At 50.7% G+C, this 24705-nt stretch overlaps 1 protein-coding gene and 1 long non-coding RNA gene across 2 annotated transcripts; one reads left to right on the plus strand and one right to left on the minus strand.

The window, feature by feature from the left end:
- Window positions 1-3441: 3441 nt before the first annotated feature.
- On the plus strand, window positions 3442-23863 carry C10H3orf70 (chromosome 10 C3orf70 homolog). Its single transcript, XM_014870331.2, has 2 exons — window positions 3442-3782; window positions 20719-23863. The coding sequence occupies exons 1-2, from the start codon at window positions 3608-3610 to the stop codon at window positions 21270-21272; spliced, it is 729 nt and encodes a 242-aa protein (XP_014725817.1). The 5' UTR covers window positions 3442-3607; the 3' UTR covers window positions 21273-23863.
- LOC148222556 (uncharacterized) lies at window positions 4209-6753 on the minus strand. Its single transcript, XR_015805641.1, has 3 exons — window positions 6220-6753; window positions 6016-6095; window positions 4209-5239 (listed from the first exon to the last, which is right to left on the minus strand). It is a non-coding gene; the product is annotated as an uncharacterized LOC148222556 (long non-coding RNA).
- Window positions 23864-24705: the final 842 nt, after the last annotated feature.

The following is a 24705-nucleotide window of genomic DNA, read 5'->3' on the forward strand; positions in this document are numbered from 1 at the left end:
ACCTCCCTTCTCCAGTGCCTCGTGCCGAGCTGGGCATCAGCTGGGAAAGGGCAATTGTCTTGCAGCAGGAGGCTGCGGAGCAGAGGACGTGCCCTTCCTCTGGAGCAGCAATGTCATCCCAGGATAACACCAGCTTCTACCCGAGGGCCGAAATGCTTCTCCTCACCTGCAGCACCTGTGTGCTGGTGGTGCCTTTGATGGGTCCGTTTCCCTCATCAGGAATTGCTGAGAACAGAGGTTGTTCACACCAGTGATGTCTCTCCTGGCAGAAGTTCATTTGTCAATTCGCATCGACCAAAGCAGCCCAGCATCGATCGTTCTGCCTGCCTGACGTCGCAGCAGCCAGCGGTGACACTGCTGTCACTGCCGCCACCGCGAGGTCGCGTTCCCGGCGCCGGGAGGGCGGGGGCAGTGCATGGGAGCCCTGGCCTCTGGTCTGCCCCGCTCCCGGCAGGGCAGAGCCAGCCGAAGGGCAACCACCGCTCCTTGGCCCCCAGCCCTGCACGGCTGCCTGATCCAAAGCCCTTGGTGCCTGCTGACAAGCAGCCCAAGCAGCAACCAGCTTCTTTGGTAAATTGTTAACAGCCTTGCACAGTCCCCATCAGCTAAAATGTGCAGTGATGCCAGAAATACACCCATGAGTGAAATGTTTCTTCATTTAACAGGAGAGAACACAGCCCTGTGCAGGGGAGAACTCAATAACCACTTGGTACAGGATTAGTTTCCCCACCTGTCTTTTTAAACCACTTAACCATTTTCACTCAGTAGGAAAATATCTATTAAAAATGTTTTCCAGGTAAAACTATCCCTAGAGGTGAGGAATGTCCCCAGCTCTGCACACTTGCATGTTTGACTATTCCAAGCTGACGTGAGCTGAGGTTATACAGTTCTCTGGCAGAGTGAGGCTGTGGTGACACACAATGTGAGCTGGCTCCAGTCCATCCTTAATCTTTGGGCCCTGCTTTTGCTTTCATGTGGTGTCTGGCTCCATGTCTGTGCTTTCTGCACAGCAGGGTGCTCGCTTTCATTCCGAGGAGAATCGGTGTCGGCCCTGTGAGCACCAGTGGCTTCTCTCATGCAGCTGCAGGATTGTTAGATATCTTTAATTAAGGCAGTGAACTCTGCCAGTGCAGCAGATGCCTCCATTAACTGTTCAGCCACAGGCATTGTGCAAAACAGCAGCGAACGGGAGTGCACCAAAGGGGAGGATTGCCTGAGCTTTGATCAGAGTGCCCTGCAGCACCGGCCCTTCAAAGGGAGGCAGAGAGCTCCCTGCCTTAGGCTGCTCAGAAGTGCTGTCCTGCAGTGCATGCCCAAATTGGATGGGGCACTTAGGTCTTGCCAGAAACACCTACTCCTCTTTCTGTAATCCACACTTTACCTTCCTTCTTTATTTCTTTTGAACAGAAAGTGATCTGATGGGCCAGGCTGGTCTGAGAGCACTTCTGGAGGTGAGAGTACTGGAGAGGAAGGACTTTGTGCCAGCAGATAGAAGTGTCAGTTTTCCTTGAGCCGGGGCTCTCATGGGAGCTGAGCTGCATCCCTTGTTTGCTGCTAGTGGGCTCCAGGGAAGAGGGGGACATCAGGACAGTGTCAAAGAAACACCTGGATTCGCAATCAGTTTCTCCTCTGCTTGCAAACAGCTGAGCAAGGTCCTAAATGTTTGCAGATTTCAGTGGGATTTCAGCAAAACAAAGGCAGATAAGCCTCTGGGAGTGTCAGAATACTCTCTTTCCAGTGTAATAAATGTTGGAGACATTTAAAATGTACCGGCCTGTGAAGGTCTCCCACTCCTGGTGACCCATGCCAAGGGAGGCTCGAAGCCCCTGCTCAGTGCAACTGGGCACACATCTCCTCCCAGATAGGCTGAGTTTAATGGTGTAGCCATTCCAGAGCCGAGGAAGTGAGGGCACAGCTGGGACACAGTCATGTGGCACTGAGGTGACCGTGGATGAGCAGGAAGGACCAGTGGCACTGCAGAGACCAGGTCTGCACTGCAGGCCAGGGGTCACGGTCAGAGGTGGTTCAAAGCCTCAGTGCAGCTCTGTGCTCTGCAGTTATGACCCATATCCCTTGGTGTGACCCATAAAGTGTGGAGCTGATCACAACCACACACCAGCAACTTGGCTGTTCTTAAGCCCTTATCGGCAAGAAGCAAACGGTTCTCTCAGCACACCTTCAGGAGGGTGTACAGGACAGGAACACCTCTGGGATCTATCCAAGGAGAGACCCCATATGAACTGTCTGGGAATGTTCTGGAGAAAACAGAAAAATAAGTATGTTTTGACTGTTTCTGACATAGAGCTATTGGGTATTGTACAAAGATAAGGGACGATGAAAACGACCATTTGATTTCTGTTCTAACAGAGAGCTGACTTCAACTCCCAGTGCTGAGCAGAGCAGCAATAAAATTGCAGTTTTCTTTCAAATATAGCAGGGAAACAAGTCCACCACCACACGTTGGAAACAAATAATGTAGCCATGGCTCAAGATAAATCTAACTTTAATTTTGACCTAAAGGTATGATTGTTGGAAAATACCAATACACTTTCATATGTTTATTAACCAAAATTAGATCTACTGATTATTTTACAAAATGAAAGACAAAGTTTCTCAGGGTTTTTTTTTTTTTTCATCACTGCGTGCTTAGAAAGAAATGGGTTTCTGAATTAGATTAAGTAGCATGATAAAAAAAAAAACCCAACTGAAACCTGCCTGTGCTGCGGGCCACTTTGCAAGCAGCTCAGTGTCCTGCTCCATTGGCTCTGGCACTGCAGGGGTGATTGATCTGTGTCCACCTGTCTCACAGACTAGCAAAGAGCTGCACTCGTGGAGCGCCTCAGATCGCTCGTAATCGAGGCTGCTTGCCGGCTGCCCACACTCCCTGGAGGCTGCTGTGCGGTGCCAGGGTGTCCGGATCCCATTCATCAAGCCCGGTGGTGTCTGGAGAGGAGCTCCACACGGCCGGGGGAGTGCTGGGGGGAGGCTGGCAGCCGGCCCGCAGCCCTGCCGAGAGCCGGGCTGGCTCGCCCGGGGCTGGTGGCCGCTCCCGCCCGTGCGCTCCGGCCTCCGCAAGCGCCTTGGGGAACAGTGAAATGTCACAGCGGCCCACAGCTCACCCCAGCCGGGGGACACAGCCACGGGGGACACAGCCATCGAGGGGGATGGCCATCGGGGGGATGGCGGGACACGGCCGCCAGGGCACATCTCCATCGAGGGCACGACCATCTACGGCCATAGACACAGCTATGAGGGGCCACGGTCAGCGCGGGGCACTGCCATCGTGGGGCACGGCCATCGAGGGACAGAGCCATGGGAAGGTATGGCCATCGGGGGACAGCGCCCCCGATGCTGCAGCCATGGGGGTACCGCGGGCGGTGCTGCGGGACCGGGGCGGGGCGGGGCGGGGCGGGGCGGGCGGCCGGGCCCTGCCCGCGGCGCTGCCCCCGCGGCGCTGGGCGGGCGGGCGGTCCCCGCTGCGGCTCGGCGCCTTCTCCTCCTCCTTCTCCTCCTCCTCGTCCTCAACCACCTCCTCCTCCTCCTTCTCCTCCTCCTCCTCCTCCTCTGGCCGCTGCGGCGCGGGGGCTGCGGGCGGAGCGGCGGCGCCATGAGCGGGGCGGCGGCGGCGAAGAGCGAGAAGCTGGACGAGGCTCAGGCGCTCGCCCGCAGCTGCGCGGGCAGACCCGACTTCCAGCCCTGCGACGGGCTCTCGCTCTGCGCCACCCACAGCCACGGCCGCTGCTTCCGCCTGCACTGGTGCTGCCACCTGGGATGGTGCCACTGTGAGTGAGGGGGCGAGGGAGCGGGCGGGGGGCACGATCCCGGCCGTCCCCAATGTCCTGTCAGTCATGAAGCGCGCTGTTTCACCGCCCGTCCCGTCCCGTCCCGTCCCGTGGCCGGGAGCAGCCCGCTCCCGGAGCTGTCCGTGCCCCAGTGGGATCCCTTCCTCGGGCGCTGCTCCCGTAGGGGCGGCAGCGGCGATGCCCGGAGAGTTCTCTCGAGGCCTGGAGTCCCAGTGCCCCTCACCCCCGTGAGCCGGCCGGAGGGTGGGCTGTGCATTGGCTGGGCACCGCTGTCCTTCGCACCCGCCACTTCATTCTCGGTGCTAATGGTTTTCTTTTTACAGGCATAAACCTCTTTGAGCAGAGAGGTAACTGCTTTAGGCTATATATAGCAGATAGCTTCAAAATCCAGTATTGAGCCAACTCTAGTGAAAAGGCGCCCAACGACTTTAATATCGGTATTCAAGATCCTGATGTATCTAATCATGGAGGCTGAGATTGAACTGTGGATGTCCAAACATAGTTTGATGAATAATTAATCATGTAGAGCCTTGAAGAGCAGGCTTTCCCAGCAGTGTGTTGATGCGAGGTCAGGAAATGGTGATGGAGCAGTGTACTGGGGTTGTCTTGTGTTCTGGAGATCTTAAAGCTTGGATGATCAAGGTTAACACTGGACCCTTATGTGAGGGTTACTTGGTAGCATCCCTCACATCACATTCTCCTTTTAAATCCATTGCCATCTCTCCTTTCAATTTCATCACCTTCACAGATTCTCCTTCACACGCACTTTTTGCAAATTTTGTTTCACAGGGAAAAAGGAGCTGCCTCAAAAGTCAGCTTTGGTTTGGATGCAAGCTTCTATATCAATTAAATATGCATTTCAGAAATTTTGCCTTGACTTGGGATTCATTTGAAAACAGTTCAGGACAAAAGGTTTTCTTCTGTCTGTTCCCTGAGTAGCTGTGTGAGAAGTGCCACAGGCACCTGTTGCACAGGGACAGGGATGTCTCACGGGTGTTTCATTGATAACACAAAGGCCCTCAAGTTACGACCTAGATTCTTCCCAACATTTCCCTGGTCTCAGTTATTTGTGGCCACCATCAAGATAGAAAAGCTTATGAGCGCTCTGGAGTACGGGATCAGAGCTCAAAGTGGTGCTTATAAACTGGAGATGTTAGCCAAAATCATCTGGGAATGGTCCTGGGATAGGGAGGTCAAACTGGGAACCCCTGGAGAAGCGATTGCAGAGAGGGATGTGGGGATTAGGATGGATCACAAACTGCCTGTGCGTCAGCAGCGGGAGGTCTGTGCCAGAAAAGCCAAACCCAGAACCCCAGCCCTCGCTTTGGGATGCGTTACCAGGAGCATGGCAAGTGTGCAATTTAATTAGTCTCTTCAGCTCAGTGATGAGGAAACCAGGCTGATGGGCTGAGCTTTGACTGTTGCATTTTGTAGAGCTGTAGGAGAATTGGGAAGGAGATCAGCTTAGAAAAATATGCTTTATAAAGGGGTGCAAAAGAAAGGGCTGTTTGGTCTGTAAAAGATGGAGGGAGGGAGAAAGGAAGGAGGAAGGGATGATGAGCTGTGCAAACTATAAGGTAGCCTTGCAGAGCAGCTGTGTTCGAGTCCTCCTCTGCACAGACATGGCAGATAACCAGGTGTCTCTTACCTGTGACAAGGAGAGTTTAGGTTTGGATGTGGGAAAATATCATAACTAGAAAGAGAAGTGCAGCAGGGGAACAGAGTAATTGAGAGGGTGAGGAGTCATGGTCCTTCAGGGAAGGATTAGACTGGTGTCTCTTAGGCATTACATGGAGCTGCTTCCCTCTTGGAAAGACCACTTGAGATCCCATCCAACCCTTTGTTTCTTTGTGGCAATTATAAGATTTTAAAATAGTTATAGCATTTGCAAGAAGTACAGACTTCCTTCTCAATTCCTCCTTTATGGCTAAGGAAAAGTTAAGATACCTTTGCCTCATGAAACCAGGACTTTAAATGGAAGATTTTAAAGGAAGTCACACACTTCATTGCCTTGTTTAATCTTCTGAAAGCCGTGGTGAAGCGTGCTCCCTTCTTGCTCCTCATTTCCTAATGCAAATTTCAGAGCTAAGGATCTCTTTGTATCCTGCTCCTGTGGAATGAGTTGAGTTGGACTTAAAAGGGGTAAGAATGAGGTCTATAATGGGAAATTGTATAGAGGTCAGAGATGTAATTAAACAGCATTGGGAGATACCTTGCATAAATGCACTGCTGTAATAGCGACTTGAGAATCCTCAGAGGGTTCTTGAAAATGCTTTTTGTAACTCTTAAGAGCTGTATTGGGGAACAAGAACAATTAAAAGGGCCATTGAAGTATTATTTTCCATCAGTGGCCAAGGTCCTGGAGAATGTCAACTCAGTTAAAGTGCACTTACACTGAGAAATTACAAAAACTCACCATGCCATGATGAGTAGATTGTCTCCTCATGTGTATTCAGCATCACATCTGCTTCCTTCAGTGACAGGAGCCATTTAGCGTTGCAGAGCCACTTGGCTATGGAAGGAATAATTGAGAAAGAGCTCAGTCTGAATTCCCCAAAGCCATCGTGGTTGGCGTGCTCGGAAGTGAGCAGCACTGTAGGCGCTCTCTTTACCTCAGATGTTTCTCTGTCCGTAAAATGGCAATAATAGCTGGCAGGGAGATCAGAGACTGTTTGGTGTATCCAAACAGCTCCAGAGCCTCAGCTGCCCTGGGTGCCTGTATGGCTTCTGTGTCTAAGCCTGGAGTTTATTTTAGGTCCTTTTCAGTCAGTTTCGGGCTCGGTGAGGAGCCGATTTCCCCGTGTAGTGTTTCTGTAATGTGCTCCCCTGCGTGGGGAGCTCTGAACCCAGGCACAACCATAAGAGGTGCATGAAAAACGTGCAGGATGGGCGTGCTGGGCGAGGCTGGGATGGGAGGATGCTGGAGTGCCTTGGGTGTTGCTGCACCTGCCAGGCTCTGCCTAGGAATGCAGGAACAGCTCTCGTCCCTGCTGCCATAGCTGTCCTTAACCTTACTCTCCTGGGTGCTGCCAGGAGGCTGTGCCACTCCAGTCTCCACATGGAAACAGGCTGAGGGCTTCCTTGGAGTCCTCTTCCCAGCAGGGAAGCAGGTGTTGGCCCAGGAGGTGTTTCTGACTTCAGCCTCTGTGTTTGTCCCACTACACATTTCTGCAGCTTGTTCTATGCCCTGCATGCATCCCTTTTGCCAGGGTGGCAGACCCCTGTTCACCTTCCTCCCCTTGCCTCTGACAGCCTTGTGAGGTTTTGTTTATTAGGTGCAAGCTGAGAGCCTTAAATTACTCTGATCTACTTTTTCCAGAGCCAGCGAAAACATGCCAGAGGCAGGTCTGCAGCAAGGTGCCTGCCTCCCTTTCCTCACCTCGGGATTTCCACTGCAGCTGTGATTTGCACTGATGCTGGCTGTGAGGCTGCTGGCTCTGAGGTGGTACTGCTTATGTCAGAAAGGATCAAATCCTTGAGGTTTCATCTGTCCTGACCTGACAGCAGGACTTCGACTGCATTTTGCTAATTTTACTTAATAAGAATTAACTGAGAGAGAAGACATCATGCTTGATACAGTTAAGAGCATTCTTGCAACTGGGTTCATTTGTAATCTGAATATCTTGCATTCTGTTAAACACCCTGCAAACCCCTCGGTACATTATGCTGCAATTATCAATAATACATGATGAATCGTGGTTCCACAGCAGTTGCATCAATAGACAGTAATTGTGCCACCTTGTATTAGCCTTTCTATGCTTCCCCCCCCTCGATTCAGTATCAAAAGAGCAGGCTTTTAGCTCTTTAAAGCCTCTTGCATATCTTATATTGAAAATTAAATGTAGCAAATAAATTTCAGTTTCACCACTTTTACAGGTTCAGCTGTTTGGAACCTTTACAAGAAAGCAAACCAAGCATGGGGAAAGCGTGAGATCTCTGTGGGGTGGCCAGGAAGGGAACACAGATGCCAGGCTTAGGCAAGGAACAAGATCGTGGTGGCAGGAAAGGTTTTAAAAAATACACCTGCTCCCCCAGCCCTGCAGTTTGCTAGGTGGTGGATAGCACTTGCAGGTGTGCCTTGGATTAGTTTCCCATTCCCTGGCATGCATCACAAATTATGGCACCGTTCAGCTGGGGTTTGCAGCCAGACCTGGCAGGTTCTGCATGAGGTCAGGCAGGCCTGGCTAGAGATCCAAGGAACTGTCATTTTTCAGCCAAGAGGAGAAAATGGGTTTGTGTGATGGGTGGCATGCCACAAAGGGCACGTGTTTTCTGGATGGTTTTGGGGAGAAGGGCTTCTCTGAATTGTGCCATGCTAGCAATATTCTGGGAATGTAGAACTAGAGTACATTTACATTTGTTATTCACCTGAACAGGCAGCCCAGGCTTTCTCTTGGCTCTCAGAGCTCCATTGCTTCCTCTCAGTGTCTGTTCCTGTGCTTGGTCTCTCATGACTTCCAGCTGCGTGCTGGCCAGGGGAGGGGGTTATCCCTTCTCCATTGCCCACAGCTGCAGCCAGGAACGAGGCAAATCAGCACAGTCACTGCACCTGGGTGTGCTCTGAGCCAGTACTGCTCCTCACATTCTTCTCTGCTTGGATCACTAGAGTTTTCTTTTATAACATTTGAAAATGAAAACATTTATTGTCTGTCACACAAAGCTGGTGAGAGTTCTCTGTCAAGGCCATCCTCGATTAAACCTCTTCCAGGGAGAAGATGTGGTGTGTGTGTGTCCTGGAAGCTCCTGCCTGCTCTCTGGCAGGTACACACCTGGCCCAGGTGCAGGCATTTTCCCCTGCACACAGTGATGTGTGCAGCATTTCAGTATCTCTGTGCACACCAGCAGGATTTCCAAGGTGTCTCTCTCCCTCTCCAATGACAGAACCATCAGCAGTGGCTCTGACAATCTCCCAAGCCCATGTAATTATTCAGACCCCAGTCTGCCTGTGGGAACTGTGAGGAGGGAATCAGTGAGGGAGCTGTGCTTTCCTGTGACAGAGCTGGTAAGTGAGCTGAGATGGTTTGGGGAGGAATTCAGGTGCATCCTGATAGGACTTGAGGCTGTAAAGAGGAGCTGTGCCTGCCTTCACCCAGTGTGTGTCCATCCCTGTGTGTTAGAGGAGCAGCCACAGCCCTGGGGTGCTGTGCAGCACAGCACACACTGTGCATCCCCCAAAGCCTTGCAGGAGGGAGCAGAAGGGCAGCAGTGCTCCGGTGCTCTGTGTGTCTGTCTGCACATGGTGATGGGGACTGGAAGCTGGCAGCCTGGCAGTGGTGATGGCAACTTGAATTTCCAGCAGTACTGTCCCACAGGGCAAAACTGCATCCTGATGACTGATTTGTTGGATAAACAGGGAAAGGGAGTTGTAACATGCTTGTCTGAAATTCTGAGTATTTGGAGAAGCTCATACATTTTTCTTCTTGGAAAACTCCTGTCTAAAGCGGAATGGAGCAGTGAGGATAGGAACTCTAAGGCTGGGAATTCCCAGAAAACACAGCTCTCCTCTCTAGAAGAAGAATGACCACAAATCCTGGGACAAATAGGCGTTTTTAATTTACTTCTGATCTGAAAAGGATTTGAACATTCATCCTGTTAAGTCCATGTATCCACACAGAATGTTTGTGCACAGAGCAAGGCATTATGCTGAGTGCCAGGCAGGAGCTGCAGAAAAGTGGATGTTGCAGCTTGTAATGGGAAAAGACTTTTAATGAGGATTTGTTGCCTGTGGCTGTGCAAGATCTTCTCTTCACCTGTATTTTGAAGAGCTATGATATTCCAGCTTCGTTTCACTAAGCTGTACACAACCAAGGAAAGAATGTCAGCTTAATATAATCTGAAGTGTTACTCTAAGGGAAAACACTGCCAGTTTTTATGGGTGCCCTATCCCAGACCTGGATGGGATTTTGGTCCTCAGGTTTTAGTTACAATCTGGAAATCACAGTATGAATGTACCATTCATAAGAGAACCCACATTCCTTGTACCCTGTGGGAATATTAGCACCTCTGGAAGAACCTGCTGACATTCATTTTGAATCCTTACTATAATGTTTGGAGACATGCATGTTCTGTTATTATTAACAAAGGCCCAGATATCACTTGACAGAATTAGACCACAGGAAAATCTCTGAATTCAGGCTACTTGCTTAATGTGGCTCATAGGACTAACTCTTGTACAGCTCATGCATGATGGAACAGAAATCACTGCACTTCTTTCTCCAAAAGTCTAAGAAAAAGGGACCTGTGTACCAAAACACTTCCTGCCAGCGAAAATCTCATTGCCATGCATGACTATGAGACTGTTTTGTAATCTGTCTGTCCACCTGAGAGGCATAATTCACAAAGAATTCTATCTGCTTGCCCCAAACTCAGTGATCTGCTGGTAAGAGCCTCTGAGAGTGGCAGGTAACTGACACCTTTCCTCTGTGGCTGCTTGAAGGGTTAAGTGCTGGTTTTGTGAGGCCTGAAAGGACAAGGCTGGGAATGTTTCCTACCAGAAGCAAGTACTCCTGAAGAAAAAGTTCATTCATCTTGTTTCTTGTCGGCTGGTGGGGTTGTCTGTGAATTCAGGGTGTTCTGAACCCTGCATGGTGAGGGCTGAGCCTGTGCTCCTGCTCAGAGGGCTTCCTGCTGGTGAGAGGCTGCTGGCACTTTTGTCACTGCAGAGGAACAGCCTAAAGATAAAATCTGCATGGAGCACAGTGCCTGTGGTGAGCGTGTGGCTCCCTTCCTGGACTCTGCAGGTGAGGGAATCTGTTTGCCAGCCTGAATCTGTGAGCCTGCTTAATGCCAGTGCCCGATGCAAAAGTGCCTGCTGTCACATCATCCTTCCTCCTGTGGTTCTTGATGGATGTTTCATGGGTCTTAAATGGCAGCCTGTGGTCATAGCCTTGTATTGTCCCATGAGACTGAGTCACAAGATTGTCGTTGCTGTGACTTCCATCCTTCAGGTCTGCAGAGCTGGCACTGCTCAGGTCTGCTGGAAGCACTGAAGAGGCCCCTCAGGTGCTTGGCACAGGACCTCCAATTTCCTGGCAGCACCTGTGTGCTCATCAAGAACACATTTTGTCACTGCTCGTGTTGCTGCAACCAGCAGAGCTGGGCTTGTAGAGCAGGGGCATCTTGGGGTGTTCTTATGTAATGGCTCTGGATTTAACCAGGGCTGCTGTACACTTCATGACTCACTGCCAGCCTTGGTAACTTATTTCTGCACACTGGTGAGGCTCTACTAGAAATTTTTGTTTCTATAAAGGACAAAAAGCAAAATGCTTTACTCACAAACAGTGTAAGATGTTCCCAAACTCCTGAGAGCTGTGACAGTGTGGGCTTAGCTGCTGATGGATGGCACAAGCTTATACTAATGCAAAAGCTGCTTGACAGTAGATTGGATTCCAGGTAGAGCATCTCTCTCTCTGCATATAAAGTGACCCTGGTTTAATGTGTTGTGGTTTTTCTTCTAGCACCTCCATGAATTTATCTGCCCACAAGATACGAGTACGTTTTCATAATGGCTTTGATTCTTCCACTAATCAATTTTTATGTAGTGACTGATCACAGAACTCAAGAAGTGCAGTTCATGCAATTTGGAGGTGTTTTTGCCAATAGTTGAGTATATTCACATAGATGGAAATCAAAAACCTACTGGGAAAGTGAAAACTGATTGCTTGGCAACTGGGCCTTGTTTTTAACATAGCCATACTTTAATTTAGGCCATGTAACAGTTGGAATTTATATGTAACCTACGTTGTAAAACAATTTCAGCAAGAGGCCTGCATTTGTATTCTTGCTCTCACTGCTGGCTGCGGAGCTCGAGAGCCCACACGTCTGCTCTGGGAGCTGCTTGTTTGGCTGTGTGCTTGCACCCAGCCCTGAAATGACTCCCTGCTGTGCCCAGCTCTGTGCCAGGCTCTGTCTGTGCCTCTCCCTGCCACTCGTGATGCTGCTGGACACCTGTAACTGTTGCAGGCAGGGTGCTTGGCTTTTCCAGGCTCCTGAGCCTGGTTAGATTTCCATTCTTTTTCGAGCCAGAGCCCCACTCCAGGTGTACTCACTCATTCACTCCCTCCCTCCCTGGAAAAAAGGCTGGGACAGCATCAGGTGTGCCAGGGTGGACTGACCAGCTCTTGCAGCCTTCTTGCAGTCCACCAGCACGAGCCCAGCTGTAGGCAGGGCAGATGGAAGGAGACACCTTTTGCTTTGTTTTTCCTCCCTGTGCCACTAGACCTTGTTCTGCTGGCACAGGAGCCATTCTCCAGCTGCTCCTGTGGGATGTTGACTCTCTGGATGTGAAGCTGAGGGTGATGCTCTCACCTCTGCCAGCACTGGCTCACCCTGCCACAGCAGAGAGCTATTTGTGCTCCCAGCTGCCCTGCCTGGGTGCTCCAAGTCACTTGCCTGCAGTGGCACTGTGTGACACAATGGCTCAATGTGGGAGAGCAGTCCTTTAAAATCCCCAGAAATTAGTTCTCTAGAGGCTTGTGATAGAAATAGCTTGGTTTGAATGGTGTGTGAATTGAGATGTGCATGAAGCACTAGCCACAGTGCTGGGACAAGGGTTAAAAGAGTGTGTGGGGAATAAGGAGCCTGTTCCCAGCACTGAAGAGTGTGGTGTTGTCCAGCCTGGAGGCTCCTGCTCCCACTCAGCCACTGCACAGGTGATGTGTCAGCAGGAGGTCCTGGGCTCTGGCCACAGGAGGGGATCAGCACAGGTACAGCACATCCCATGGGCCAGTGTTTCTCCTGTCAGCCACCAGGAAAACACTGTGGCCACAGAGATGTGTCTGTTCTGAGCTGCAAACCCAACCTGCCACCCCAGCTGTCCCCTATGGGTGCAGATCTTTAGAGAGGACTTTTCCTTCAAGGACCTGGGGAGCTGTTCTGCTTATTTGAGAATTCCCAAGAAATCATTCCATCATATGCAGAGGCTCAGGGTGCCCCCCTGCAGCACGTGCCACACACCTGGGAGACAACGGGATCTTGTGTCTCCAGTCCCTTTGATTTCCAGGCAATGCCATGGTTTTTGGGTAGTTTGACATGGAGCTGTGCTTCTGTTGCTTTGTTTCCCTATCAGTACACTGCCTGGCTGCATGGAAACCATGGGCTGCTGAAGCTTGAGCAGATGGTGCACAGGGATGGGGTTGTAGAATAAATATTTAGCACTAAGCCATTTTTTTCTATTTTCTCTACTGAATTTTAAAAATATCTAGTGCAACTTGGGGGATAACATTTCTCAAGGGAATGTGTAAGAAGTGGCTGTTCTGGCCTTTGGGGGTGGGTTTGGAAGGGATGTTGGAAGATGAAGATCCTCAGATTCAGAGCTTGGGTAGTGTTGCCCAGCTGCTGTGCTGGTAGAGGTAACCAGGGCTGTGCCACGCTTTCCATGCCTGTGCTTCTATGTTTTTGGAACCCAGCATGGAGCTGGGGTGAGTAGCACCTGGGCTATGGGTGACATTCTCCAGATGCTGGAAGGAACTGGAGGAAGGTTCCTCCAGAACACACACGTGGTGTGTGCTGCTGCTCACTGCCTTGTTGGTGTTGGTATTCTGTTCCCTTACAATGGTTAGTGAGCAAATATGGCTCCTTTAAGAGGCTTTATGGCTGCATCTCTCAAGCCTTCAGGGTTGCTTTTTCTTTAAGTCCAGTAAATCCCGGTAAGCAATGAGAGTAAAGAGCAGGGATGATGGAGGAAGCTCCAGGGTCTGTTTGCATTTAAGCGTTACCTGCTCTTAAACTCATGTGCACAGAAACTCCTCAAAGGCTTAGACAGCTCACAGCATGTACTGTCATGATCCTTTTTGTATATAAAACAGATCAAGACAAATTAAAATACAAATTTGATGGGGAAAAACTTCCTGATTTTTTTCCCCGCTTTGTGCTGGTTTCCTGTGAAAAGTGTTGAGTCAGGGGCTGGCACAGCTGTCTGGCTGTACAGCAGGGAGGAAACACCTCTCCTCCACAGGAGAGAGCTGGCAGCTGTATGGAACTGCTCCTAGGCAGCCACTGCCAACATATCACTGTGCTGGTTCTTCTGTGTGCTTGGATGGGGTCTGGAATGGGATAGATTCATTAGTGCTCCGATGGAGGTGCTGCTGTGAGAAGGAGCTGTTTGCAGTGATACATTTCTGTTAGGGCAGAGCCTGCCAGCCCTTCCTGCTGCCCTTCCAGCCTGCTCAGGCCCTGGTGTGTGGCTACTTTTTCTGTTGTTCCTTTGCTGAGTTGATTTGTGCCCTTGGAGTCTCTTCTGTGATCCCTTACTGGGCCTTCTAGTTCTGCCAGAATTGCTGCAGGTCTGTGGAACGTTCTGTTTGCATTCCCCACACTAGAAATTTGTTTGAGCAATCTCAGTGCTTTTTCAAAGTTGTTTGAACAAAGTGCAAGGCAGAAACATCACTTGCATTGAGGTGCTGCATATCTTTATCTAAGAGGCTTTTCAAGGTGGACAATCATTTCAATTATGCCTTATTATAACCACCAATGGCCCAGTTCAGCTCTACTTGAGCCTGTAAATCTGGCAGTGCCTCAGTGTCCTGAAATGTTTTCCATTTCCTCTGGTGGCTCATTCTACATCTTTTGTTCACCATGCAGCCCATGAGGATCTGCAGGATATGACATGATGTCTATTCCACATATCACAAAGAAGTGTAGACTGGGCAGTGGGGTTTTTCACATGTGCCATCTGTAAATGTGCTCCAGGTTTCTCCTTCCATTTGTTCTCACCCCTCTGGAAAAGTTTGCACTGTGCTCTAAGTGTAGTTTGGAGTTGTGACAGTCCTTGGCGAGTATTTATGGGTAGGGCAAGCTTTGTTTGCAAGGGTTTGTTGTTCCAAGCTGTGCATATGACTGGAGAGAGGAGGAGGAAAGTAGTGCAGTCACTTTGTCCAGTGTTCAGCTGGCAGGGCTGGAAGGCCATGACCCCATGTACTCAGCCCAACATCACACTTCCCAATGGAATTCTACTCTGCTGGGCACTTGGAACAGCCAGTGTGGTGGGCACCTCCAGCATGCTGAGGATGCTGAGTGCCCTCCATAAACCTGTCCAGGGTGTGCAGCAAGCTTGGCCTTAGTGAAGGAGGAAACCCTCCCTTGTCCCAAGGTTCTGCTGTGCCAGTGATGCTTCCCTACCCTCCTGTGCCCTCCGGCTGGGCTGGTGAATCTGTGCCATCCATTGCCCTGGGGGGCCCTGGAGGCCCAGGTGGGTGTGACAACCTTTGTACTGCCCTGGGGCCGCTGTGCCAATGCCAGCAGCAGGGCACCACTCCTGCTCAGAGCTGTCACTGCCTGTCAGACAGCTGCTGTAGGCAGCAGAGCGCTGCCATCCACACCGTGCTTCCCCAGCAGCCACGCTGGGCTCCCCTGCCACACCCAGGAGATGTGGAACAAGTGCTGCCAGGAGAGTGCTTGGTTGTTCTCCATCTCTTGCTGTGAGGAAAGCCAGTGCTCGAGAAGCTCATCCCCAAGGTTTCCACACACAGAACAGCTGTGCAGGGAGCTCTCCTTGGAATAATGCAGAACCCCTCCGAGGCAGTGCTGTCTCCTGTCACACATGCATTATGAATGCTTCCTTTGCCTTCACTCCTTCAGAGCTGTGTGGTATTTAATTAGAGGGTTTTTATGTTCTTCATAGTGGGACCAATTCCCCTCCCATGTGAGCTGAATTTTTTGGCAGGGTTGCGAGTGGCAATAGCAAAGTCTGGCACAGATGAGTGAGAATTGCATTGGATTTCACAAGGAGGGGATCACTGGTGGTGTTACACAGGTGTATGTTCAGGCAGCACCAAGTCACCAGTGTTTGAGGAGCAGCTCCCCACTGGTGAACAGGACACATCCCTCCACACCCTCACTGGGGCCTGTGGCAGCCATGGACTGTGCCCTGGGGTCACAGCTCCAGCCTCTCTGGAGCATCCACCACAGCCAAAGGCACGGGGATTCCACTGGGATCAGAGCCAGTTCACCTTCAGTCCACCTCTGCCTGAGGCTTCCACAAGTGCTCAGCCCACACAGGAGCAGTTCCTGAGCTGAGTCAGGTCACGTTCAATAGCTGCAAGTAGCAGGTCTTCGTTAACCTTGCTGATTTTTAGAGATAGATGAGCTGGCAGATGGGAGACTGTAGAAATATTTGTTCCAGCAGCTGCAGGGGGAAGAATACATGTGAAAAAAAGCTTTTATCTTTCAGTTAATAGATGTCTAAATGCCTTGCATATGAACAAATATCCATGGTATGTATTGCTGACTTAGACTTGTAAGTCTCTCTCTTACCGTTTTCTGAAGTGCAGTGCAATTCATGATGTTATTTATTAGGACTAAGTCCTCCTTTTGAGAGGGTAAAACTCGAGAATTTGTTATAAGAAACCTCTCTCCTGAAAGCTGGACTTCATTTTTTTCCAATATGTCAAGCATGTTAATGAGTGTTGGAGGTAAAGCAGAATGCTGGGATGGAGAGAAGTGGAAAAGAACATTTTCCAGCCGCACCTCTGCTTATTTCATGGTTAAGTTATTTTGTATTAGCCACGGAAATTGCTGCCGTTTTGTGTCTGTTTGGTGAGGATGCATGCAGACTGCCCAATTAGCAAAAAATCAGAGAGAAATGACCTCGTGGCTTGTTTCTCAAGGCTTGATTTGGAGCTTTGGAAGCAGGACGCTCTATAATACAGCTTCCAGTCAATCAGCCACATAATTCTGGTTATTAGTGCCACAAACATAAAAAATTTTCCAAGTTGCCTGAGTTTGCTGGAGATGTGCAGGTGATGATAGAACTCCCTATCTGCTGGATCCTGCCTTAGCCTGCTGGCAGGCTCACTGGAGGCATGGAGCCAAGGCTTTGGGGAACAGCATCCATCTGACTTGGCAGCAGAAATCCTATTTCTGTGCACAGAGCAACAGGGGGACGAGCACTGCCCAGCACTCACTTCCTTGGACATAGTTGAATAGTTGTTCTGCAGTTGTGTGTTGGCTGTAGTGTGTGCCAGGTCCCTGAGGATTTGGTTTGTGTGCTGGCACAAGGGCCAGCAGAAGAAATGGAGAAACAATTGTCCCTTTCTTGTTGTGCACAGGCTGCTGTCACTTTGAGGGGTCACACAGAGGAGCAGCGGGGGGGATAATGCCCCGAGCACAGAGCAGGTTCAGGGGGACAAATGGTTAAGTGTAGCCTATAGACCTATTTCTGGGTCTCTCATTTCATCATCTCACCTGTCAGCCAGTGGCTGTCATGGACAACCAAGATTTACCATGGCAGTCATTCTGACAGAGCCTGGTTTCACACAGTTGCTGTTTCCAGGAGAGGAGCAGGGTCTTGTTTCCCCTGAGTCCTTTTGCCACGGTGGTGGAAATGCAGAGCCAGAACTGTGACACCTTTTCTCAGCAGCTCTTAAGGTGCACAAGAACTTCCCAAACTTCTGCAAATGCAGCAAATTTCTTTTCACAGGATTTGGAGTTTGATTTTTGGACACATGTTCGACATGTGCAGTATTTTCCCTTAACCACCTTCATAGGCAGTGCTGGGGAAGCGACCCAGGAAACAACTTCGGATGAGGTGCCTTGTGTGGCATCTGAATTTGTGCAGAACTGTCATTTACTGGAGTGTTCATCAGCACAGCACAGTCACAGTTCTCCAGCGACTTGGAATAAATAGGCAATAAGTTCTGAGCCGGTGTATTAGATGGGATGGAGCACAATAGGTGCTTGAAGTACTGTTTTATCACAGACTGTTGCCCGCTGTTCAGAGTCAGCAAAAACATTGCTGTTGATTTCCACGGGTATTTGATCAGATTGAGATGGAGTATAAGAGAACCTGGGGACTTGTGCTTCTAGGGGCATTTCTAGTGAAATAGCCTGGCAACCCTGCAAGCTTCAGGGGTAGGGGCAACCTTATTTCTAATTTCTGCATTTATTTTTCATAGGCTGCATCCTGCCTGATGTGTTTCCATGTTATCTAGGGTGAGGAGTGGTAAACAAGGCTGTGAGCACAGGATTGTCCATGATTCGGTCTGACAGTCCTAGTTCTGAGCACCTGGTTGTGTTTTCAAACAAGTTTAATCTGTTTAAAATTGCCTCTAAAACCAGCTAAGCCTTGACAAACTTGTACCAGAATTCTAAAGAAATGTAGAAATCAGTTAACATAGAAAATTCTCTTTGCTGTATGTTGGCCGGTTCCTGCTTTTCCCTGGCAGAGCTTGTCCTTGGAACGTGAGGAACATTTCAGCCCCTGTGGGGTCACAGCCAGGCTCTCACATCCTATGCTGAGGGAATGGCCACTTTTGTTCCTGCCCTGGAATTAGTGCCAGCAGGGCAGTCCTGAGACACACAGGGAACTGCTGTGTGTGGCTGCACTGGAGGAACAACCAGCTGAGCTCCCAGCAGCTCCTTGGCTGACCCGGCCACCACTCTTCTTCTTTTCCCAAAAGGGGAAAAACAAACACCAAAAAAGTCAAACTGAGGTGTCTTTGCTTTACCATTCCAGGCCCATGCTGTAAGCTTCCTTGGCTTAAATACATTGCTTTCTATTCCCAACATCCCTCAGCCTTCTGCCAGCACGTGGTGGCTGTTTTAAGTGGAAAAACAGAGTCCTGTTGTACACACACCTTTTTTCTTCATCCTGGTAAAATCCTCACTGGACCCTTCCTTGGACTCTTCAAATAGAGGTGGCACAGAATTGAATTGAAGAAATGTTCTTTACCAGTATTTGGTTTTATTTTATCATTGGTTAACAAAGGAGCCCACACAGAAGCACTCCAAATCTATGGATAAATAGAGCATCGTGGTTTCAGGCAAGGACAGGCTGCACTTCAGTTTCCATGAGCTGAATTTATCCGACACTATCCCAGCCAGCAGCACAATAATCATCAGCTGTGGGGCTTTGCAAGGCAGTGGCATATTTAATGTTCACTAATTTCACAGAAGGATTTCTGGGAAGCAGCAGATGGCAGGAAGCCGTGGGCTGCTGCTGTGGCTGAGGGTGAGGAGCTTCCTTGGGAAGTTCTGTCCACAAGATTTGAGAAACCTCTGAGGGACCCCATTGCTCTGAGACCACCAGAACCAAGGATCTGTGCTGGAGGAGTGAGAGCTGTGCTCTGACTGTGGCTGCAGCATGCCAGCACTCATTCCTCTGAGTCACAGCAGGTTTAGGAGCTACACCGTGGTAAAGAGATGGCAAGTGGAGAGGATGGCTTTGTGTTTTCTGTCATCCAGCCATAAGCAGACAGAGGAAAGAAAGGCTTGAGTTGTTGTCACTGAGCTTTCCCCGTGGCTCTGTTAACAATTACCATTGCACAGATTGTAGGGAGAAAACATTGGATGAGGTATTCGAGGAGAGCTGGTCAAAGCTTTTCACACACTTCCCTCTGCTGCCAGCTCTGTTTGCGCTCTCCTCCCGTGCCACACGGGTGGGTTTTTCCCTCGTCGTGCCTGGAGCCTCTCCCACGCTCCAGAGCTCTTCCTGCGTTTCCGTGGCCTTTCTGCTGTGCTCCCTGTCCTTGGGCTCCGGGGGTTGGCAGTCCCAGACGACTTTCACATGCCCCGTTTCCCTTCCAGCAGCACTGCGGGGTGGGAAAAGCCTTCCCGATGCTCGAGGTTGCCGGTGCCGTGGCGGAGCTGGCAGAGCACAGGCTGTGCGTGGGCCCCGGAGCGCCGGCAGCTCCCGGGGCTGCCGAGAGCCGGCATCGCCGGCGGAGCTCTTCCCAGGGATTCCCAGCCTCGGGGAGGGGGGGATTTTCTACTGCGGAGAGGTTTTGCAGGGGGAGCGTGCCCTTCCCTGTGGCTTACAGCATCCTGGTCTAGTAGGAGATGTCCCTGCACAGCAGGGGGATTTCAACTGTGATCTTTGTGAGGTCCTTCCCAACGCGAGCCATTGTGCGATGCTCCAAAGGAATGGGGAATTCAGGGAGAAAGGCTGCATCGAGCTCTGAGCTGGAAACACACGAGCACTCAGCTTTCCTTAATGCAGGAGCTCTCTGCCCCTCACCTGGAGAGCTCCAAACACCCGCACAGCTCCTCCGTGCTTTGATGCATTTGCTGCCTGTGCAAAGCAGGACCTGCAGCACGTGCAGCAGAACTTCTGACAGCCCCAGCACTCACACGGCTTCTGGAAATACGTGCTTTCCCTACGGATGAGCCCCTGGGGAGACATGAATCTTTCAGAGGCTTCATGCAAATAAAATGCAGCGTTTTACAGTCTTAGGCATAGCCTCAGGTTTCTCAGTTTTTCCTGACATAGTCCCAATTTTCTGCTCTCTTATTTATTTCTGTTAGTGAAGATGTTCAGTTCACACTTTGTTCTGCTCAATATAACCAACATAATCCTATTTTCTTACTACTTAACCAGATAATCAAGATGCCAAAAGCATTTCTATAGCTTGGAAATTCCCTTCTTTTCTGCCTTAAAATTCTAATTGTAGTCATGTATGAACTTCTGGTTTATAATATGGAAAAACACGATTTAGTCCCCAGAAACGAAGAACATGGAATTATGTGCAGGGAGACTCACTGGAATAATAATAATATAATAAAATTTTGATCATTGTAGCAAAGACGTAAGCTAGAACTTACGTGTTATGTTCAGTGGAGGGAAAAAAGGCTCTGAGAATCTTGTCAGCTTTCTTTCTCCTAGAAGGTGAGGTAGGCAGACTTGGCATCTTTCCCACTTCATGGCTATGGAGTTGTTCCCCTGGAGTAAATTCTCCAGAGTTAGTCGTGTCCTACAGCTGTCCTCGAGCCAGGGACAGGGAGGGGAGCAGCACTGAGCTACAGGAGGTTGTGGTTACCTGCAGCATTAGGTGTCAGAGGATCCATACCTAGAGAAGCCACAAGAGAAGCAGCAGCTGCTGCCAGCAGGGAACTGTTGGTGGTGTCCAAGGGCGTCAACATCAGCTTCTGCTCAAACTCAAAGACAACAACCTTTCAACGCTGCTCCTCTGTGTCCCCACAGGTAAATACGTGTACCAGCCCATGACCCCCGTGGAGCAGCTCCCCAGCACCGAGATCCCCGTCCGTCCCCGGGAGCCCCCCAACACCATCCAGATCTCCGTGTCGCTCACCGAGCACTTCCTCAAGTTCGCTCCCGCGTTCCAGCCGCCGCTGCCGCCCGAGGCGCCGCAGTTCTGCACCATCGCCGACCTGTTCATCGACAACTACCGCGTCAAGTGCATCAACGGCAAGATGTGCTACGTGCAGCGCCAGCCGCCCGCCCCGCACAGGGCAAAGCCCGACGACGGCTCCGCCCGCAATGCCTTAATCACAAAGGAGAGCAATACACCAAAAACAGAGCACTGCTCGTCCCCCTCCAGCTCTGAGGACTCTGGCATCAATGCGGTGGGGGTTCACTACATGGAGTCTTGTGACGAGGACACGGAGGGGGTGGCCGAGCTGAGCTCAGAGGAAGATTACAGCCCGGATAGCAGCTGGGAGCCGGACGAATGCCCGCTCCTGTCGCCCTCGCAGTGCGAGATGGAAGTGATTGAGACTATAGAAACCACGGTGTGACCACACAAGTCGGCAGCGGCTCAGTCCACTTCTTTCTCAGTAATGTTGCTTTTGTAGTATTTCTATTTTCTGTTTTTTCTGACAATCCCTTTTTTCCGGTGCACTTGATATTTCAGATTCCTGTCATGGGAGCATGGTCACAGGACTTATATATGGTGAACTAGCAGCAGCCTGAGCAATTTTAACACGTTCTCAGCCTGATCAGCTCTCCCACGTCTGCACGTAAGGTAGTGACAAATCTTAAGACTTTTCTAGCAGAAATAGGCCCTTTTGTTCTTCTGGGTTACCCCACACACAACTTCTCACACGAGGACGTGCCACTCAAGATGTTTCCGCCCGTTGGGTTGTTGGCAGGGGTCCCTCAGAGCACGGGGGTGCACGCCTGGAGCAGCAAACCGAGGTGCCCTTAGACTTTCTCAAACAGCTGAACGAGGCTCCTCCCGTCTCTCTGTCCTGGCGCCTTGTCCGGCCTCTTCCCTAGTGCTGGTGCGACCTTTCCCCGAGGCTGTTGGCACCATGCTGCCAGCAGGGTGAAATGGCAGGCTAGAGAATGCACAAAGTGCCTCCAACTTTTCTCCAGGCTATGCACCGAGCAGCTGCTGAGGTAGGCCAGGCTCTGAAATCTCCTGAGAAGGCAGGTCTTGCTCTGGAGGGGGATGAGTTGCCTGAATCCAGCTGGTTCCTTTTCTCTGCCTGGATCTTGGGAAGGGGGTCTGGCTTTTGCAGGTGGGCAGGAGGGGGAGCAGGCAGAGGTGGGGCATGGCCATCTAACCAATACCACACTGGACTGGGGAGTACCAGGACAGGCGAAGGAAGCGACTACCTCCGAACACCCGCCCTCGGCTCCGCCTCTGCCTCCTCCTGGGCTCTTTGGTGCCAGACACTCAGGACCAAATGGCCTCAGGGTCTGCATTTGCCTGAAGATTAACAAAGTTCAAACAAAAAGAATTTTACCAGCCACACCACTGTGTCGGCAGAGCTTGGGGACAGCGTGGAGATGCCCCTGGGAGGTGGCCCACAGGCTCGGTGGCATGCGAGCTCATTAAAATACAGCCTAAGGTCATCCTAGCGGAGAGAGGAGGTTTTGGCTCTTGTTCTGTTGCACTCAGTCCAGGAGCAGGTTCAGAGCAGGGGTCCCTCACTCAGCTGGAAATGGAGCTGTCTCACAGGAGGTTCAGATTCAGCCCTGCTTGAAGGAAACAAAAATGTCGCTCAGATTCCAGGCAGCTCCACGGAGCCGGTAACTCCTGTGTTCCTGCAGCGTTACTGCCGTTCTTTGTGTAGTTGCTGTTTGCATTTCAGAAGTCCCTGGTGAATCCAAGGCTGTATAAACGTGTACAGTTAGTGACTGATCCTAGATTATAGTCTGTGCTAGAGGATGGCTCGTCTCTCACTGTATCCTGACAATTGTATTCCCAATTTTATACACTTTGTAATCAGTATCTTTAGAAGACATTAGGCAACAGTGTGTGTCTGTGCACATGCGCGTGTCTAGGAGTTTCCATGGGTGGATATAAAGTAATGCTGTACTTTTTAGACTAAGACTTTCAGACAAAAATAATAGGTTTTATAGTTTTGATGACTTACATAAAAATGTGCAATGCTTGTGAAACAAGGAACTTGGGCCATTGCATGAACAGATACATTCTCACAAGGCACCTGAAAATACTCTGTTTTTCTGAGGGCATTTAAACAAAGGCTGTAGTAAAACTAAATAGGATTTATTTCGTTTTTAAGGGCGGGGCTGTCTTTCTTGGCTAACTACAGTTTCTAACAACATTTTTGGTGTCTTTGGACCATTCAGACACATTCCATAGGTAGAAGAAAACATTATGTATAAACCTACAGCATTTATTCATATTTAACCTTTCAATTGTAACCTGAGTGGAGAGCCAAACTAGCTCACTCTCATGCCTGGCCTCTGAGCTTTCCTCCCAGAAAGAGGAAGGCTCTTCCTCCCCTGGGAACAGCTTCTCCTTCCCAGGCAGGATGGGTGGGCTGGTGCAGCACGGCCTCTCCCAAGGGCAGGGAGCTCCTCGACAGCTCTCCCTGGGGCACCAAGGGCAGGGCAGGTGAGCAGGACCCCCCTGCCCAGCACAGCTCACCTTGTTTGCAGGCAAGCAGGAGCCACAGCCCTGCCTGGGCACTGGCTGGGAGCGCGGTGACCTCGGGGGGTGCTGGTGGCAGAGACTCCACAGGGCCCACAGGGTCCTGTCCCCATCAGGATCCATTCTTCCTTAACTGTAAGTAATTAGCAATACCCACAAGCTGTGAGTGTCTCCTACCCAGGATTTGTTCAGATGTCTTAAGCACAATAAGCTGCCTCTTCCTTCTGTTGTTCCTGGAAAATGTCAGCGGCGCTCTGGGGAGTGCCGGGGCTGCTGGAGAGCGCTCGGGCAGGGCCCAGCCGCGGGGATCTCCTGCTCCATCACACACCCTGCTTGGAACGCTCCCACGGAGAACGGGGCTCCTTCCTTTGCACAAACACGGCTGTGGCCGTGTTGTTGCAGTCATGCCCTGAGCTGGCTGCCCCCCCTGCCAGGGAGAGGTGTGTGTATATTTCCTTTTGAATAAAATACTGAACAACTGGCCTTCTGCTTGTCCTAACTGCCTGTGTGCTTTCCATGCTAGAGAGAAGCATTCCGGGACTTCCAGCAAAGGAAGGGCTGCTCACAGCTTCACATGGCAGCCCCTGACACAGCCCCAGAGCCAGGCAAAGGGAATAACCAGGGGGAGCACACCAGGCCCTGGTGAGCAGCCTCATGGCCCAGCTCTGACTCACCTGGAAAGAGCTGCCCCAGCTGATATGTGGCCAAATTCAGCTCTCTTACTTACCTGTGCAGGTGTGGCTGCAGGCTGGACACATCCCATGGTAGTTCTGCTCATGGGCAGGAAGTGAGCACACAGGGCACCTCAGGCCCCAGGGTACAGGACACTGCTCCTGCCCAGGTGATTCCCAGTGCTTCCGTGTTCCTTAGAGGCAGCTGTGCTGCTCCATATTTGTGCCATTCCATATGAGCTCTGCACAGATCATCCACAGGAATTCTGTGTGCAGGGAGAGCAACACCCACCTGGTGCTGTGCTCTGGGAGGAGCTGGGACCCCGAGGGCACCCCAAAACACCCAAGCGACAGTGCTAAAGTGAGCAGGGGGAAGAGGACTCTGTGTGATAGCACAGAAATCCCACCAACACTGGGTTGAGGTGCTGAGGGCAAAGTGCTAAAAGTTCTGTGACCATCAGGGCCCATCACACCCACCCTCTACCCCTTGCAGCCCCCAAGGGCCTGAGACACCTTTTTTACACACACACTCCTCCCACCCCCAACACAGGTACAAGGAGGTGAGAGGGGAGGTTTGAGCTTCACCCACAGGCCCAAGATGTATCTTTCTCTTACCAGCAGTCCATTCAGAAGTGCAGAAGTCACACAGGGAAG

This window comes from Sturnus vulgaris, chromosome 10 (assembly GCF_052056855.1).
Source record: "Sturnus vulgaris isolate bStuVul1 chromosome 10, bStuVul1.hap1, whole genome shotgun sequence".
Lineage (NCBI taxonomy): Eukaryota > Metazoa > Chordata > Aves > Passeriformes > Sturnidae > Sturnus > Sturnus vulgaris.

Coding starts and splice junctions, on each gene's coding strand:
- C10H3orf70 (XM_014870331.2), top strand. CDS start 3,608: ATGAGCGGGGCGGCGGCGGCGAAGAGCGAGAAGCTGGACGAGGCTCAG. Junction 3,783..20,718: donor CCACCTGGGATGGTGCCACT/GTGAGTGAGGGG, acceptor GTGTCCCCACAG/GTAAATACGTGTACCAGCCC.